The sequence below is a fragment of the Tenrec ecaudatus genome, chromosome 5 (genome assembly GCF_050624435.1).
Source record: "Tenrec ecaudatus isolate mTenEca1 chromosome 5, mTenEca1.hap1, whole genome shotgun sequence".
NCBI lineage: Eukaryota > Metazoa > Chordata > Mammalia > Afrosoricida > Tenrecidae > Tenrec > Tenrec ecaudatus.
This window is the reverse complement of record NC_134534.1, coordinates 16,214,613-16,229,308: the sequence shown is the minus strand read 5'-3', so window position 1 is coordinate 16,229,308 and position 14,696 is coordinate 16,214,613. Positions and strand designations below refer to the sequence as shown.

At 44.2% G+C, this 14,696-nt stretch overlaps 1 protein-coding gene across 4 annotated transcripts in view; it reads right to left on the bottom strand.

Moving 5' to 3' along the window:
- The window catches only part of ATAD2 (ATPase family AAA domain containing 2), a 61,524-nt gene extending 47,404 nt beyond the window's left edge, over window positions 1–14,120 (bottom strand). For 2 of the 4 annotated variants that reach the window (XM_075549303.1, XM_075549305.1), the window contains exon 1: window positions 13,870–14,120. In XM_075549303.1, the coding sequence (XP_075405418.1) occupies window positions 13,870–14,031 (162 nt within the window). In that variant the 5' untranslated portion in view covers window positions 14,032–14,120. Of the gene's footprint in view, window positions 1–13,068; window positions 13,197–13,869 lie in introns of those variants that run through there. The other 2 variants (XM_075549304.1, XM_075549306.1) reach the window with 2 other exon arrangements.
- Between the last annotated feature and the right edge of the window lie 576 nt (window positions 14,121–14,696).

Sequence of the window (14,696 nt, the reverse complement as noted above, 5' to 3'; positions counted from 1 at the left end):
ACCTCTCCACCAAAATCACAGTAACTACCTAGAAGAAATAACCATTAAATGATAAGCATATTTGGCAACGTCCATGAAATGAGCAAGATGAGTAGTTTCCAGTTCCAATACAAAATAAGCAGTCTAGAAAGTGAAGTTTCCCACCACTGAAAAAAGTGGTAACAGTTCTTTACAGTTAAACACTAATTTACTTCAAGGCTCAGAAAATAGAAATGTCTGAAAAAGAGAAATACAGTATATACAATGCCTGCCACCAATACACTTAAAATAACTGGATCCTCAGAATTGTCAATTAGGCCTAGTGAGTTCTTATTGACTATGTTTCACCTAACTTCACTCCTACAGCAATTGAAGTCAAAAGACTGCAGGTATGTTCATCTGTCACAAAAACCACAGAGCTCTTTATGACTTTATTTCAGCCAACTATATCAAGCCACAGAAAAGCATATAAAGCCCTCTTTTCTGCTGTATATTCAATAAATTACATACTAAAAATAACCACACAAGCACAAATAATAATGAGAGACTAAGTTAATTAGTTGTCATCAAGTTGAATCCAACTCATGGCAACCCCATCTGTGCCAAAGTGACACTTGACTCATAGGGTTTTCAATGGCCAGGGCAAAGCTGCCTCTGTGGACTCAAACCTCCAACTTTTCCATGGCAGCTAAGCATGTCACCTGTTTGCACTACCTAGGGACTCCAAAGGCTAAATGAGTTGATTGTCCTATAAACTACAGAGGCTCTGTCATGAAGTATTCAAAAAGTTCTTTAAAATTTCTCTGAACTTATGTAAAGAATATACTCACACTAGAAGTAAAAAAAAAACAAACAAACTTCTAACCACTCTAAAGACATGTGCTTTAAAAAAAAAAAAGACATGTGATTTACTGTATCTACCCCCTAAAAATCACATAATAACCACCAGGAATAAATAATTAGTCCACAATGCACAAACTTGGAAATGTCTATGAAATAACTAAGATAATCATGTATGGATGGTTTCTATTTCTATTTCATAATAAGTAGTCTAGAAAGGCATCTTCCCTGAAGGCAGTCCCTGCCAGACTGCTGTCTCCCCACAGAAAGTAAACTGTACCACCCCTGAAAAAAGTGCCAGTAGCTCGTAAGGTTAAGTACTCATTAGGACTCAGAAATTAGAAATATCTAAAAGAGACACCCAGAACATATACTGTCTACCATTCGCCAACTTAAATGAACTAGACCACCAGGTATATTATGACTTGAAAACTGATAATTATACCAAAAAAGAGGTAGCTTGAGGAAAGAACACATTGCTGTCCCCCACCCCAGCCCCCTAATCTGACTTTACTTTGTCACTTAGCTTTGTTTTTCAGGTGCCAGCAACAGGAGGTAGAAAGAAAGTCATTCTCACTTCCCATGTGGCCAGCCACCACTATGGCTTTGGGCAGGCTACTTAACTGGCTCACAAGTAAAATTCATGCCACAAAGATTTATGTAAAAATTAGGTGCTTCATAAAATAATAAGTAATGTGTACCTTTGTCAGTATAGCTGTATTTAAGGATGCTTGGAAAAAGAACACTTACATCTTAAATAGGTGAACTATAGCATAAGGCGTCTCAAGGTAATGATCTGCCTGAGAAAGTGCCTTCCTGAACACAAAGCATCCTCTCTCCTTTGCTGTTCTTCCATTTTACAAGAGGAAGTCCTCTCTCTCAGCCATTCTGAGTCTGCCCCCGTAGACTGCCTCAAGGAATATAAATCTCTATAAAGCCACAGAAAAACATCTGTGTAGGTGTTAGTAAATTGAATGATGGAGCAAGGCAACAAAATCCATTCCCTTGTTAGGTGGTTTCCAATTATTTGCTCTCAACAAAATTGAAAGGCGGTCTAATCAAGTTAAGAGCATTACAAATAATTTTTGGCAAGTGATGTTCTGCGTGGATGCCAGAAAAACTGAGTTGCCATCCTAAAGCAGACTTTCTCCATTTATCCATTTATTGATGTGAACAATGTTTCTCGGTGCTTATATTTATTTACTAACAATGGAATTGATGCCAAATACTGGCTTTAAGTAATTTAAACAAAGGACCCCCAAAACCGCTGCCATCAAATAGATTCTGACTCAGGTCTACCCTATAGGATAGAGTAGAACTGTTCCATACAGTTTCTGAGACTATAAATCTTTAATAGGTATATCCTGCAGTGCACCATTACAGTGGGTTTGAACTGCCTTTTGATTAGCAAGAAGTCCTGGCGAAGTGAGTTACACACTGGGCTGTTAACTGAACTGCGGATCAAATCTACCAGCTGCTTTACAGAAAAAGATGAGGCTGTCTGAATTCCTAAAGATTTACAGTCCCATTAAGAAAACAGTACCATTTAAAACAACTGCTTTAAAGATGAAATACTTAGGCATAAACCTAAAGAAACAAAAGACCTACACTGAGAAAACTACAGAACATTACTAGAAGAAACCAAAAAAGACCTACATAAATAGAAGACTCTCCTGTGCTCATGGATAGGCAGACTTAATACTGTGAAAAGGTTGAGACTACCTAAAATAATCTACAGGTACAACACAATCCCAAATACATTCTTTAAAGAAATGGAAAAAATAATTATCAATTTCATATGGGTAGGCAAAAGACCGAGGATAAGCAAAGAACTTCTTAAAAAGAAGAACCAAGTAGGAGACCATGCACTACCTGACCTAAAAACCTACTCTATAGCCACAGTAGTCAAAACAGCCTGGTACTAGTACTATGAGAGAGATGTAGACCAGAGCAATGGGATCAGAACAGAAAACCCAGACATAAATGCATCAGCTTATAGGCAACTAACCTTTGACAAAGGACCTAGAAATAGTCAATGGGATAAAGACAGTCTCTTCAACAAATGGTGTTGGACAAACTGGATTTCCAAATACAGAAGAATGAAACAAAACACATATCCCTCCCCATGCATAAAAACAAATGCAAGATGGATGTAAACTTCAGAGGTATCAGGATCATCAGCGAGAAAGTTGGAACAAACTTAAGGGCTCTATTGCAGAACATACATAGAATATCAAGTTTAATGAAGGAGGCACACACAGTGGAAGACAAGATAGATAACTTGGATGTGCTGAAATTACATCATTTATGCACATCAAAATACTTTTTATCAGGAGAGTAAAATGAAAGCCCACAGATTGCGAAAAATTTTTTATCAATGACACATTGGACAAGGGTCTAATTAACAAAATTTATAGAACTCTACAACAGTTCAATTAGAAATAAACAAATGACCAAATTAAGAAGTGGGAAAAGGACATGAGAAGACATTTCACCAAAAACGACGTACAAATGGATAACAAACACATGAAATATGCTCATAATCCCTAGTCATGAAAGATGCTAATTAAGGTACAATCAGACACCACCTTACACACACAATGCTAGCTCAATTAAAAACAAAAGCAGCAAATGCTGGAGAGGATGTGGAGATAATGGAACTCCTATACACTGTTGGTGAACTTGTAAATACATACAACTGCTATTGAAAGCGATACGGCAATACTTAGAAGCAACTGGGAATTGAAATCCCATACAATCCAGCAATACTACTATGAAGCATATACCCCAAAGAAGTGAGACACAACATGAGTGGATGTATGCTTTCCCATGTCCACAGCAACAGTACACAATAACAAAACTGGAAGCAGTCCAAATGCCCAACTGTGGAAGAATGGATAAAGAAATGATGGCACATTCACGCAACAGGATCCTATGCATCCCTAAAAAAAACAAACAACAACACGTAATGAAAGCACGAAACACTGAAAGACATGGAAGAACCTGGAAACCATTATGCTGACAGTGAAATTAGTCAATCACAAAAGGGAAAATATTGTATGAGTCTACTACTACAAGGAGAAACACTAATTGGTCAAATCTTAGGGACTAATTCCCAAACTAAGAGGTGAAATGTGTGCCTATAAGTCACAAACTATGCTTATGTGCACTTCATAAGAGCCATCTCAAGGGAGGAGACCTGACATTGGCCGAGGTCACTCTTTCAAGGGGGAGGAAAAGGGAAAAGATCATCCAGTTAATGCTGTACAACACTGAGACAAGGTTGTGACAGATCAACAGGCCCTCCATAGGAATGAGAGGAGAACCTTACTGGAAAGTCAGGTTGAGACCAGGGGACAGGAGCATCTACATTTCAGAGGAGACACTGATGTTTCTGTTGGTGGGTGTGGTGGGTAAATGAGGAGGGCCAACCTCACATCAGGAAGGGATGCTGAACAATAATAGGGAACCTAAGGGGAGAATAAACCCTGGTTCCACACTGGGCAGACACTTCGAATGTTTCTACCCAACCCTTGGTGAACCGCACCATGAACTGGGCACTATGATGACTTGAGATGCTGGCCTTAAGGAACATGGCATCCCCCAAGGGTCATACCACAAGGACTCAGCATGGAAGCTTGACGGAATGAACTGGGCCCTACCTCAAAACTACTTACACCCTTGGATTTAGGACTGAAATAACCTGATGGGAGAGGATGCAAAGGATGGCCACCCCAAGACTGTGGAAATGGCAGTCACTGGATGGTGAGTGGGACCCCTGGCTTAGTGGGTGTCCAATAGAAAGGAGACTCAGAACCACTGTATATTTGGTGCCTCAATGCTTCCCTTGAATAATGACAGGTTTTGGTCTGAGAGGCAAGGTCTACCCTTGGAAGAGATGATGCAGGAAATCTACCCCCGGCATCAATTCCCATGCTCAGTGTAAACAGAGCTCAACTAGAAATCTGAACAAAGCAAAACTCATGGATTGCAGCTCAGTTAGACTACACTGGTATAAACTCATATCAACAACACCTTAAACTCTACATGACTGGAGAAATTACTGATGTTATCAATGCAATCACCTTATACCCTAAGGGGATGATTGACAGTTGTTCTGTTTCTTTTGGGGTTGGGTTTTTTTGTTTTTTGCTATTGTTGACCTTGTTGGTTCGGTCATAATATTACCACCATAGTAAACCAGTCATTTATAACCCAGGACAAGAAGATGGATTCTGAGCTCCCATTTAGTTATAGTCCTAATCCAAGAAGAGTTCATTCTTATACCCAGTTCGACTCAATACTCATCTTCACCAAGGGACCACTGAACACAGTGTGCTACAGCAAGTGTGGTGACGAAAGCTTATGGGGTCTGGCTATCCGTTGGAATAGTGTCTGGGGTCTTAAAAGCAAACAAGAAGCCATCTAAGTGAGGCATCAACTAAGTCCACCTGACTGTGATCCAAAGAAGGCAATAACAAAATCCAAATATGAAGGGAACAGTATCCAAGCTTAAATTGTGAACACCCAATTTGTTGAAGGCTATGGGGAAAAGTAGGAACTCCCAATCCAGGTGCAGAGTGCCTGCTCAGACTGGGCTTCTGGAAGATCCCCTCTAGCCACAGGCAAGGGGCTCGAACAGCTTTACTATCAGAGATGATTGTAAACTCGATGATGGTGACTACAAGCACGGTATGATACTGGGGTCCATTGAATTTACTGTATGTGCAAATATTTCTCATTTGTTCCAAGAACAAATGTCTTCTCTGGATTTAAAAAATACTGTTGTTTTTTTCTTTCTTATTCTTTATTTTTATATTATTATTATTGTTTTCTCCTTTCTGTTTAATTTGTATTGTTTTTGTTACGTCTCCCAGTTTAGGAATCACGGAGGGGACACATAGAGACAATAACTGTTGCAATGCTTTATTGGGAAGCGGGAGGGAGAAGGAAATTGGGAAGCGATCAGTGAATGCAGGGGGGGGGGAGGAAGCATTATAGCTGATCATAATGATGCATCTACAACTCTTTTAAGAAATGATTTAACTATGAGCATGTATACATGTGAATATTATATCAAGAAAAGAAACCAAACTTGACCTATGGTTACCATGGGTGAAGGAAGAAGAGTGTGCTTAGGGGGCATTGAGTTCATTTTAATGGTAGTGGAACAACTTGGAGAGGGTATGTTAGTCTGGGTTGACTAGAGAAAGAAATCCATAGACACTCATATGTATATAAGAAAGAGCTTTATATCAAAGAGTAATTGTATATTAAGAAAACATTCCAGATCAAGTCCATAAATCTTATATTAGCCCATATGTCCAATACCAGTCTATAAATTCCTCTTCAGACTCATACAACACATGCAAATTATGCCAAATGCAGGAAGATCACAGACCAGTGGGTGTAAAGTCCTGTGGATCTAGTGGTGGTGGAAACATCTCAGTGCTTGTGTGGGTTTCCACATGGTTTGTCAACAGGAATGTCAAGCAGAGTCTTGTGTGTCCTGCCTTGAGGGAGGAAGACAGGAGTTCCTGGAATCCTCAGAAGGCCACGCCGCCCCCCTCAGGCTTAATTGGATTTAACCTGATTAACCGGCTAGACTCTACCCCTTCTTCAAGTTGATAGATTATCCACAGAGGGATAGCAAAAATGGCTGTATAACATGAAGAGTATAATCAATGATACTGAATTATACATGTTGAAGTTGTTGAACTGGTGAATATTTTGTTGTGTATATTTTCCCAAGATTTGGGAGGAATTCCATGAATAACAATGAGTACAGGGAAAAAGAAAATGTTCCAAAGTTGATTGTGGTGAAGGTTGTACAACTCTTCTTGATGTGGTAGAACTACTGAACTGTAAGAAATGTGGATGAAATGCCAATAAAACTTAAAATTAAAAGTTTTACAGTGTCAGAAACCCAAAGATGTTCTATCTGTCCTATAGGGTGGCTGTGAGTCAGAGTTGACCTGATGCCAGTGGATGGATGCTTGTTTGTTTTGTGGTTAGCAGTCCATAGCTAACCTACTGTGCCACCAGGGATCTTTATAAATAAGCTTTGTCCGCAGACCCAAGAGTTAGTAGAGTGAGTACAGAGGGAACTTCAATCATCACTGTTGTTGCTGTGATCATGTATCACCTATGTTGTTCTATGTGTAGCAACCCTGTACCTCAATCCAAGTCAATCAATTCTAACTCACAGTGATAAGACAGAATAAAACTGCCCAACAAAACGTCCTAAAACCCAAAACATTAAATTCACTGCCATAAAACTGATTCTGACTCACAGAGACCCTGTACGACAGAGTAGAAATGGCCCCCCATGAGTTTAAGACTGTTAACTCTTTAGAGAGTAGAAAGCTTTCTCTTTCTCCCAGAGATCAGATAGTGATTTTGAACTCCTGTACTTGTGGTTAGCAGCTCAATGCGTAACCCCCCCCACCACCAGTGGTCCAGTGTCCTAGCTGTACTCTTTATGGAAGCATAACACCAGGACTTTTCTCTAGTGAAACGGATAATGGGTTCAAATTACCCACCCTTTAGTGAGCAGTCAGGTGCGTAATTACTGCACCACCAGGGTTCCTTCAGGTCTGAATCATTTTGACCCTGTAGGTTTATGAGGCTGTAACTCTTTATGGGTGTAAAAAGCCATTGGTTTCTCCCTTCATCTACATTAGATCCTATAAAATCATACTTTTTATTTATTCATTTTAATAAAGCATGTGTTGTTGGTTTCCTTAATTACTAATAATTATGACACCCAAGTCAAGAAGAATTTAAATGAGAGCTTTTAGGTCACAGAAACAATTAATAAATGACTTTCATTTACATACTGTATATATTTGTGTATAAGCGGAGTTTTCCAGTACATTTTAAATGAAGTTTTTGTGGTAAAATTAGGTGCCTCCTCCCTCAATGCATGAATACTTTCTTTTATTAAATTGGCACTCTATGATGCTCACCCTCCCAACACAACTGCTGAAGCCAAAGTGGGTAAATGTGGTGAAGAAAGCTGATGGTGCCCGGCTATCAAAAGAGATAGTGTCTGGGGTCTTAAAGGCTTGAAGATAAACAAGCAGCCATCTAGCTCAGAAGCAACAAAGTCCACATGGAAGAACACACCAGCCTGTGTGATCACGTGGTCCTGAAGGGATCAGTTATCAGGCATCAAAGAACAAAAAAATCAAATCATTGACTGCACACCTCCATGATAGGATCGCTGAAGACAAATGGGTGCATAAGCAAATGTGGTGAAGAAAGCTGATGGTGTCCGGCTATCAAAAGAGATAGTGTCTGGGGTCTTAAAGGCTTGAAGGTGAACAAGCGGCCATCTAGCTCAGAAGCAATAAAGTTCACATGGAAGAAGCACACCAGTCAGTGTGATCACGAAGTGCCAAAGGGACCAGGTATAAGGCATCATGCAAAACATATATATGCCATAGTGAATGAAGGGGGAAGTGCAGAGTGGAGACCCAAGGTCCATTTGTCGGCCACTGGAGATCCCTCATAGAGGGGTTTAGGAGAGGAGATGGGTCAGTTAGGGTGCGATGTAGTACCGATGAAGAACACAGCTTTCCCCCAGATCCTGGATGCTTCCTCCCCCCAACTACCATGGTCCAAATTCTACCTTGTGGGACTGGATGGGGCGGAGGTTGTGCACTGGTGCATGTGGGAGCTGGAGGCACGGGGAGTCCGGGGTGGATGGTGCTTTCGGGACCAGGGGTTTGAAGGGTGATGCTGGGAGGGTGGAGGGTGAGTGGGTAGGAGGGGGGGAACTGACTGCAGGGGTCCGCACGTGGCCTCCTCCCTGGGAGACAGGACGGCAGAGAAGGCGGGAAAGGGGGACTCCGGATAGGGCAAAATATGACAAAATAACAATCTATAAATTGTCGGGGGCTCATGGGGGAGGAGGGAGTGGGGAGGGAGGGGAAAAAAAGAGGACCTGATGCGGAGGGCTTAGGTGGAGAGCAAATGCTTTGAAAATGATTAGGGCAGAGAATGTGCGGATGTGCTTTATATAATTGATGTATGTATATGTATGGATTGGGATAGGAGTTGTGTGAGCCCCTAATGAAATGCAAAAAAAAAATTAGATGCCTCAGCTGATATTCAGGTAGACTTACACTCAAGTACATATGGTAATATAGTGTGAATTAAATGAACTGAAAATTCAAATTAAAAGAGAAAAAAACGAGATATTTGCTCTATAATCCAGGGAGTGGACAAAAATAGATTTAGAAATAAGAATTCAAGTTTAATGACTATTCACAAAGCAGACACAATAGAAATATATTCTATTGCACAAAAGACAAAATTTATTAAAGTTGTTAAGTTCAATATGAGACTTCAGTATGAATTTTAAATCACAGTTGTAAAACCAAATTCATTGCCAATTCTGACTCAGGACACCACAATAAGAAAGCAGAATGGTCCCATAGGGTTCCCAGGGCTGTAATCTTTACAGAAGTACACACCATACCTTTCCTCCACCAGAGTTGCTGGTGGGTTTGAACACTCAACCTTTTAGGTAGTAGTCAAGTGCCCCAGGGCACCTTATCCAGTTGTAACACTGACCTATAAAATGTCCTCACCCACACTTCAACTGCAACATCAATAGCGTGCACAGCAGGATACATGTTACACGCAGGATTAGATCATGGTCATAACCCTCTCCCAACAGCTAAACTCAAAGGTGTTTGCTCAACCTCATTAACATAAAGTTGATTCGATCGATCCCTAGTTGAAATGGCTTGATCTCTCTCTTAAATGCTTTGGTCTACATATTCTTGGTTACATGATTCATCTTCTTCCTACCCTTAAAACCATTGTTCAAAATCTCCTGAACTTTGTGTGTGTGTGATATGCTATGTATGTTTTTCATATACATCCAGGATTCAATAGTCAGCACATTCTATAAGCTACTTCAAAAGCTGTATGGTCCTAGCCTCTCAACTGTCCACTGGTTTCCTTCTTCCTTTATTTGGCACTTTCTTTCCATTCCTACCACTGCCACCATAGACTCCAGTTCACTCTCCTTCAGACTGAGAACATAAACACTAGAAATAAGCTAAGTTCTGATTCAGAGCCCTGGTGGTGTGATGGTTACGTATTAGCCTGCTTACTGCGAGGTTGGCAGTTGGAAATCACCAGCTACTTCTTATGAGAAAGATGAAGTTTTCTATTCCCATTAAGACTTAGTCTTGGATGCCCACAGGGGCAGTTCTATCTTGTCCTATAGGGTCACTGAGTCAAAATTGACTCAATGGCAGTGACAGTGAGAAGGTCTCAAAGCCCTGTCACTTCGGGCTGTCTAATCCTGGGCAAGTTACAGAAGATCACTATGTTATAGTTTCCATATCTGTAATAAGAATGATAATTTTTACAGGGGCATATTGCATTGTTTTAAATATGGAAAACTTGTCCAGGTTGTATCTTTTCACTATATTCAGTGTGTATGCTGGAAAAAAATCTAAGAAACTAAACTCTATGAAGACAGCGGGAAGCATCAAGATCTGAGGAATCATTAACAAATGGAAGATGACACACCTTGTCTGCTCAAAGTGTAGAGCAGGGGTCCGTAAACTTTTTAAACAGGGGCCAGTTCACTGTCCCTCAGAACCGTTGGAGGGCCAGACTACAGTTAAAGAAAACAACTATGAACAAATTCCTATGCATACTGCACATATCTTATTTTGAAGTAAAAAGCAAAATGGGCAAAAACACCGGGTGGGTCAGATAAATGTCCTCGGCAGGCCGCATGTGACCCGAGGGTCGTTGTGTGAGGACGCCTGGTGTAGAGGACTTACTTAAAGTACTTACTGATGAAGACCAAGAATACAATCTTCAGTATGGATTACACCTCAAAATAAACTCAATTCGCTAATTTTCACACAATGCTTTTGGTACCCAATGAGTTGAAAGTTTGCTTAGGCCATTGATGTTCACTGATAATTGCAAAAGCCACACCATGAGATCTTAGCTTCACTAGCCATCACGTCAGTGGTAATTGTAATTCTACAGTCATTGTCTACTAGTTTCTGGGGTTCAGACCATTTCTTCATTCGAGGAGGTAAATGATATTTCTTCGCCTGGGTTATTTTTGAGGTCTTCCTGACCTTCCTTAAACACGTGATCAATCTAAGAACTGTGGTTATATGGGGGCAGCATTCCTGCAAGCTTGTTATAAAACTTCAGTGATTTGACAAAATGGAGTTTGGTAAAAATGCAAAAAACAATAATGAAACCTCCAAGTACCTCATGGCATGGATGGATCTAGAGAGCTGTAAGGGACAAAATTTGTGAGACCACTGTTACAAATTTAAAAAGAGAAGATGCAGCAATGGGCTGAAGGGTAGACAGGTGTTAACTTGATTGAAGAGGGCAGCAATCCACAAGAGACAAAAACCAAAGTGTGTGTGTAGGGGTTTTGGGGGAGGGGCATCAGGGTAAGCTATTGGGTGGCTTGATAAGTAATGTAAATGGTGGAATACAAAATCGATACTCTGAAATGTAAACCCCCACCTAATTCACGATTTAAAAAATACATATCTAAAAGAAAATGATTTTCCCACAGCACAAAAAGTATCTCTTTTGAGAGGAAGAAGAGGTTTGCAGCCATCCACTGTTCAGAAGACATGCTTTAACAAGTTTTCTCTGGAATAAACTCATGCATGTATGAAGAACCTCAGTAGCAATACTTTTTGATTCCCCATTACACACATACATAAGAACAAGGAAGCTAGTAAAAAAAGAAATCTATTGTAATAACCTAGGCAAGAGATAACCAGCCCAGCAATAAAGAAGGTCTTGAAAAGTGGTCAGATGTTGAATATATTTCAAAGTAGAATCAAGAGAATTTGTTCATACATTGGATGAGAGAGAAAGGAGTTAAGAATGACCCCAAGACTAGTAGCCTGAGGAAGTACAAAGATAGAGTGCCCATTAACTAAAGTTAACCGACAATTATTGAAGCCTAACTATAGCCTAACTATAAAGTTAACCGACAATTATTGAAGCCTAACCGACAATTATTGAAGCCTAACCAATCTAGCAGCTTTGGTGCCATAGTGGTTATGGGTTGGGCTAACTGTAAGCTCAGCAGTCTGAAACAACCAGCTTCTCTGCAGGGCAAAGTGGAGACTCTGCTTTCATAGTTACAGTCCCAAATGACCAGGGGGACAGTTCTACCCAGTCCTACAGGGTCACTGAGTTGGAATTGACTTGATGGTAGTGAGTTTGGTTTTTAACGATATGCCACGTGCTTAGCTAAGCCCCGTACCTGCTTGATCACATTTACACCCCACTGCCCATGTCTTTAGGTGCAAAAGTTAAGCACTAAGCTAGTAACCAAGAGGTTGCTGGGTGGAACCCACCAGGAGCTTCCCCTGGGAGAAAAGACCTGGTTACCTGTTCCAGTGAAAATGACAGCAAGAAATCCTGTGGGTCAGTTCTACTCTCTCTTAGGGTTACTATGAGTCAGAACCAGCTGGATAGAACATCACAACCCACGTGGCTTGGGTATCGCTGCTATTTAATTAAGTGTAGAAACCTGTCAGTTATTGGTCTCGTGAGATTTCAAACCAGGTTACCTAAGAGCCTATGTACTTTTTAAACACATTCAACACACTTTAGTTTCTAGCATTCCCAAGAATGCAGTAAGCCGTCAACAGATGCTTATTGAAATGATGCACTTCTCAGAGTACAGGCTAACCGGCAAAGGGAGCCGGGCTCGGGGCATCTCCTCCCGTAGTGACAGAGAGACAGGGAAGCCCTGACAGCGAAGACCATTCAAAACTAAAACATCCGAGGCTAGAGGGACTACACAGTCGATCCTTGCTGCACTCAAAGCTCCCGTCTGAGGCAATCACAAAAGAGGATGGCAACTAATTTCAGGGAGCACACAACCCAAGACTCTGAACGCAGGGGGGAGGACGTCTGCTGCCACTCTCTTCCTACCACCATGACCTCCCCTTGACCTCGCTGACGCCCTAGCGTTACTCTCACCGGGCCGCTGCCTACCCTAAGCCCCAGACAGGCTGTCTCCTCAGAGCGCCACCTCAACTTTCTCAACTCCTGCACCTTTGAGCTGATGCGACACACCCACCACCACCCCTTTCTTGCTCGCCCTGAATCTGGCCGGTCAAACCCTCGATCTGGCGGAAACGCACTCGCTTTCGGGGGTCCTTGGCTGCCCCGCGCCGCTCCCTCCCCCACCATCAGTCCCGCGTAGAGGCCGTCTCTAACCGAAAGGAAAGGCAGCAGGAGGCGGGAATCGGCGTTGCAATGGGTTGCCGTGTCACGCGGACCACGTCCAGGGTCCCTCCCTCAGAGCCCCGCCGGCCTCGGGGAGTCGGCGCCCGGCGCGGTTCCGGGGATCGGCCCGTCCGGGACACTGCCCCGCCCCCCCATCCCGCCACATTACGCAACCCGCCGCGCGGCCCCGAGCGCTTCTTCCCCGAGGGTGCGCCGGAGTTGCCACCTTTCTGCCGCCCAGCCCCCGAGACGCCCAAGACGGATCTCTGAAGTCGATCGCGGAGGGCCCTGGTGGCGCCAAGGTTCAGCGCTCGGCTGATAGCCCAAAGGCGGGGGGCTCACACCCACCAGAGCCCCGAGAGAAAGGCCTGGCGACCTGCTTCCCGCAGGAAAGATGCCAGCCGAGGGGACGGCGGACCTTCGTCCTGGAGGCGGGGTGACTGCGAGTCGGGGGGCACGGGCGGGCCCACGGGAGCAGGAGCAAGCAGTCGGCGCAAGCGGAGGGCAGGAAGCAGCCCCAACACGTAGGGCTCGGCCCCCAAAGTGCGCTCCAACTCGGGCGGGCTGCGGTTTCCTCTTCCGTAAAAGGAGGTAGGAGCGAACCGCTCAGCCCTCCGCCAGCTCCGGCCGCGGGCCCCGGCCAGGCTCTCGAGCCGCCCTTTCTGGGGCTTCTTAGCCACGCTCCTTCCCTCCCGCCCCCAACTGTCACCCCGGCCCCCTCAGGCGTGGGGCGGCGGGCTGTCCCCACAAGCTCTGCGCTGCCAAGGAGCCCGCCCCAGGCTGGTCACTCACGCTCGCGGCGGCCGCGGTGACCGCGGGTTTGGCGGCGGCCGAGCGAAACCGTCTCTGGCCGATCGGCTCTAGGCTGAGGAACTCGCTGGACAGGTCCAGGGAATTTTGGGCAGAGGCAGCGGAGCGGCTGTGCAGCTCCAGGCTGCTGCGGAGCACCACCATCTTCTCAGCCTCGGTTCCCCGCGGCCGAAACGGCACCCGAATCCGCCGCCCGGCAGCAGCTGCCCCAGCTCTTCCGCGCTCCGAATTCTGGCGCCACCAGCGCCGCGCCACCGGCCGCGGCCCGCCCGCCCGGGATCCCTCCGCCGCCCGGCCCGCCCCCACCGCCCCCGCCCCCACCCCAGCCTGGGGAGACGGGCTAGCAGGGACACCCGCCCGAAGGCGGCTCGGCCAAAGTTGAGGGAAACACTCGCAGAGGTGATGGAGGATTTAAGCGAATAGTAGCCGGAGAGCGCTGACTTCTTGTTCTTATATAGTTCCGGCTGGCTGGCTGGGCGGAGGGAGACGGCGAGGGAGCGGTGCGCTGACCGTTTGGAATTTTGGCGCGTGGACATCGGGGGAAGGGAGAGTTCTGCGCGCTCTGATTGGCTGGCCCGGGCCTCACGAACTCCTCCCCGCCCCGCCCAACACCTGCCTGCCCCTTTCCCGCCAACTCGAATTCAAAAGCCACGCGGAGTGTTTGCCTGCCATCCTCTTGGCCTGTGACAGGTTTTGAGTTTGAGTCTGAAGAGCTTTGGGCTTTCGGATGAACCAAAACAAGTTAGCAAAAAATTGTTTAAAGAAAGCAGGACCAAACTAGATGTACTGCGAATGGAGTGACTCCTAGC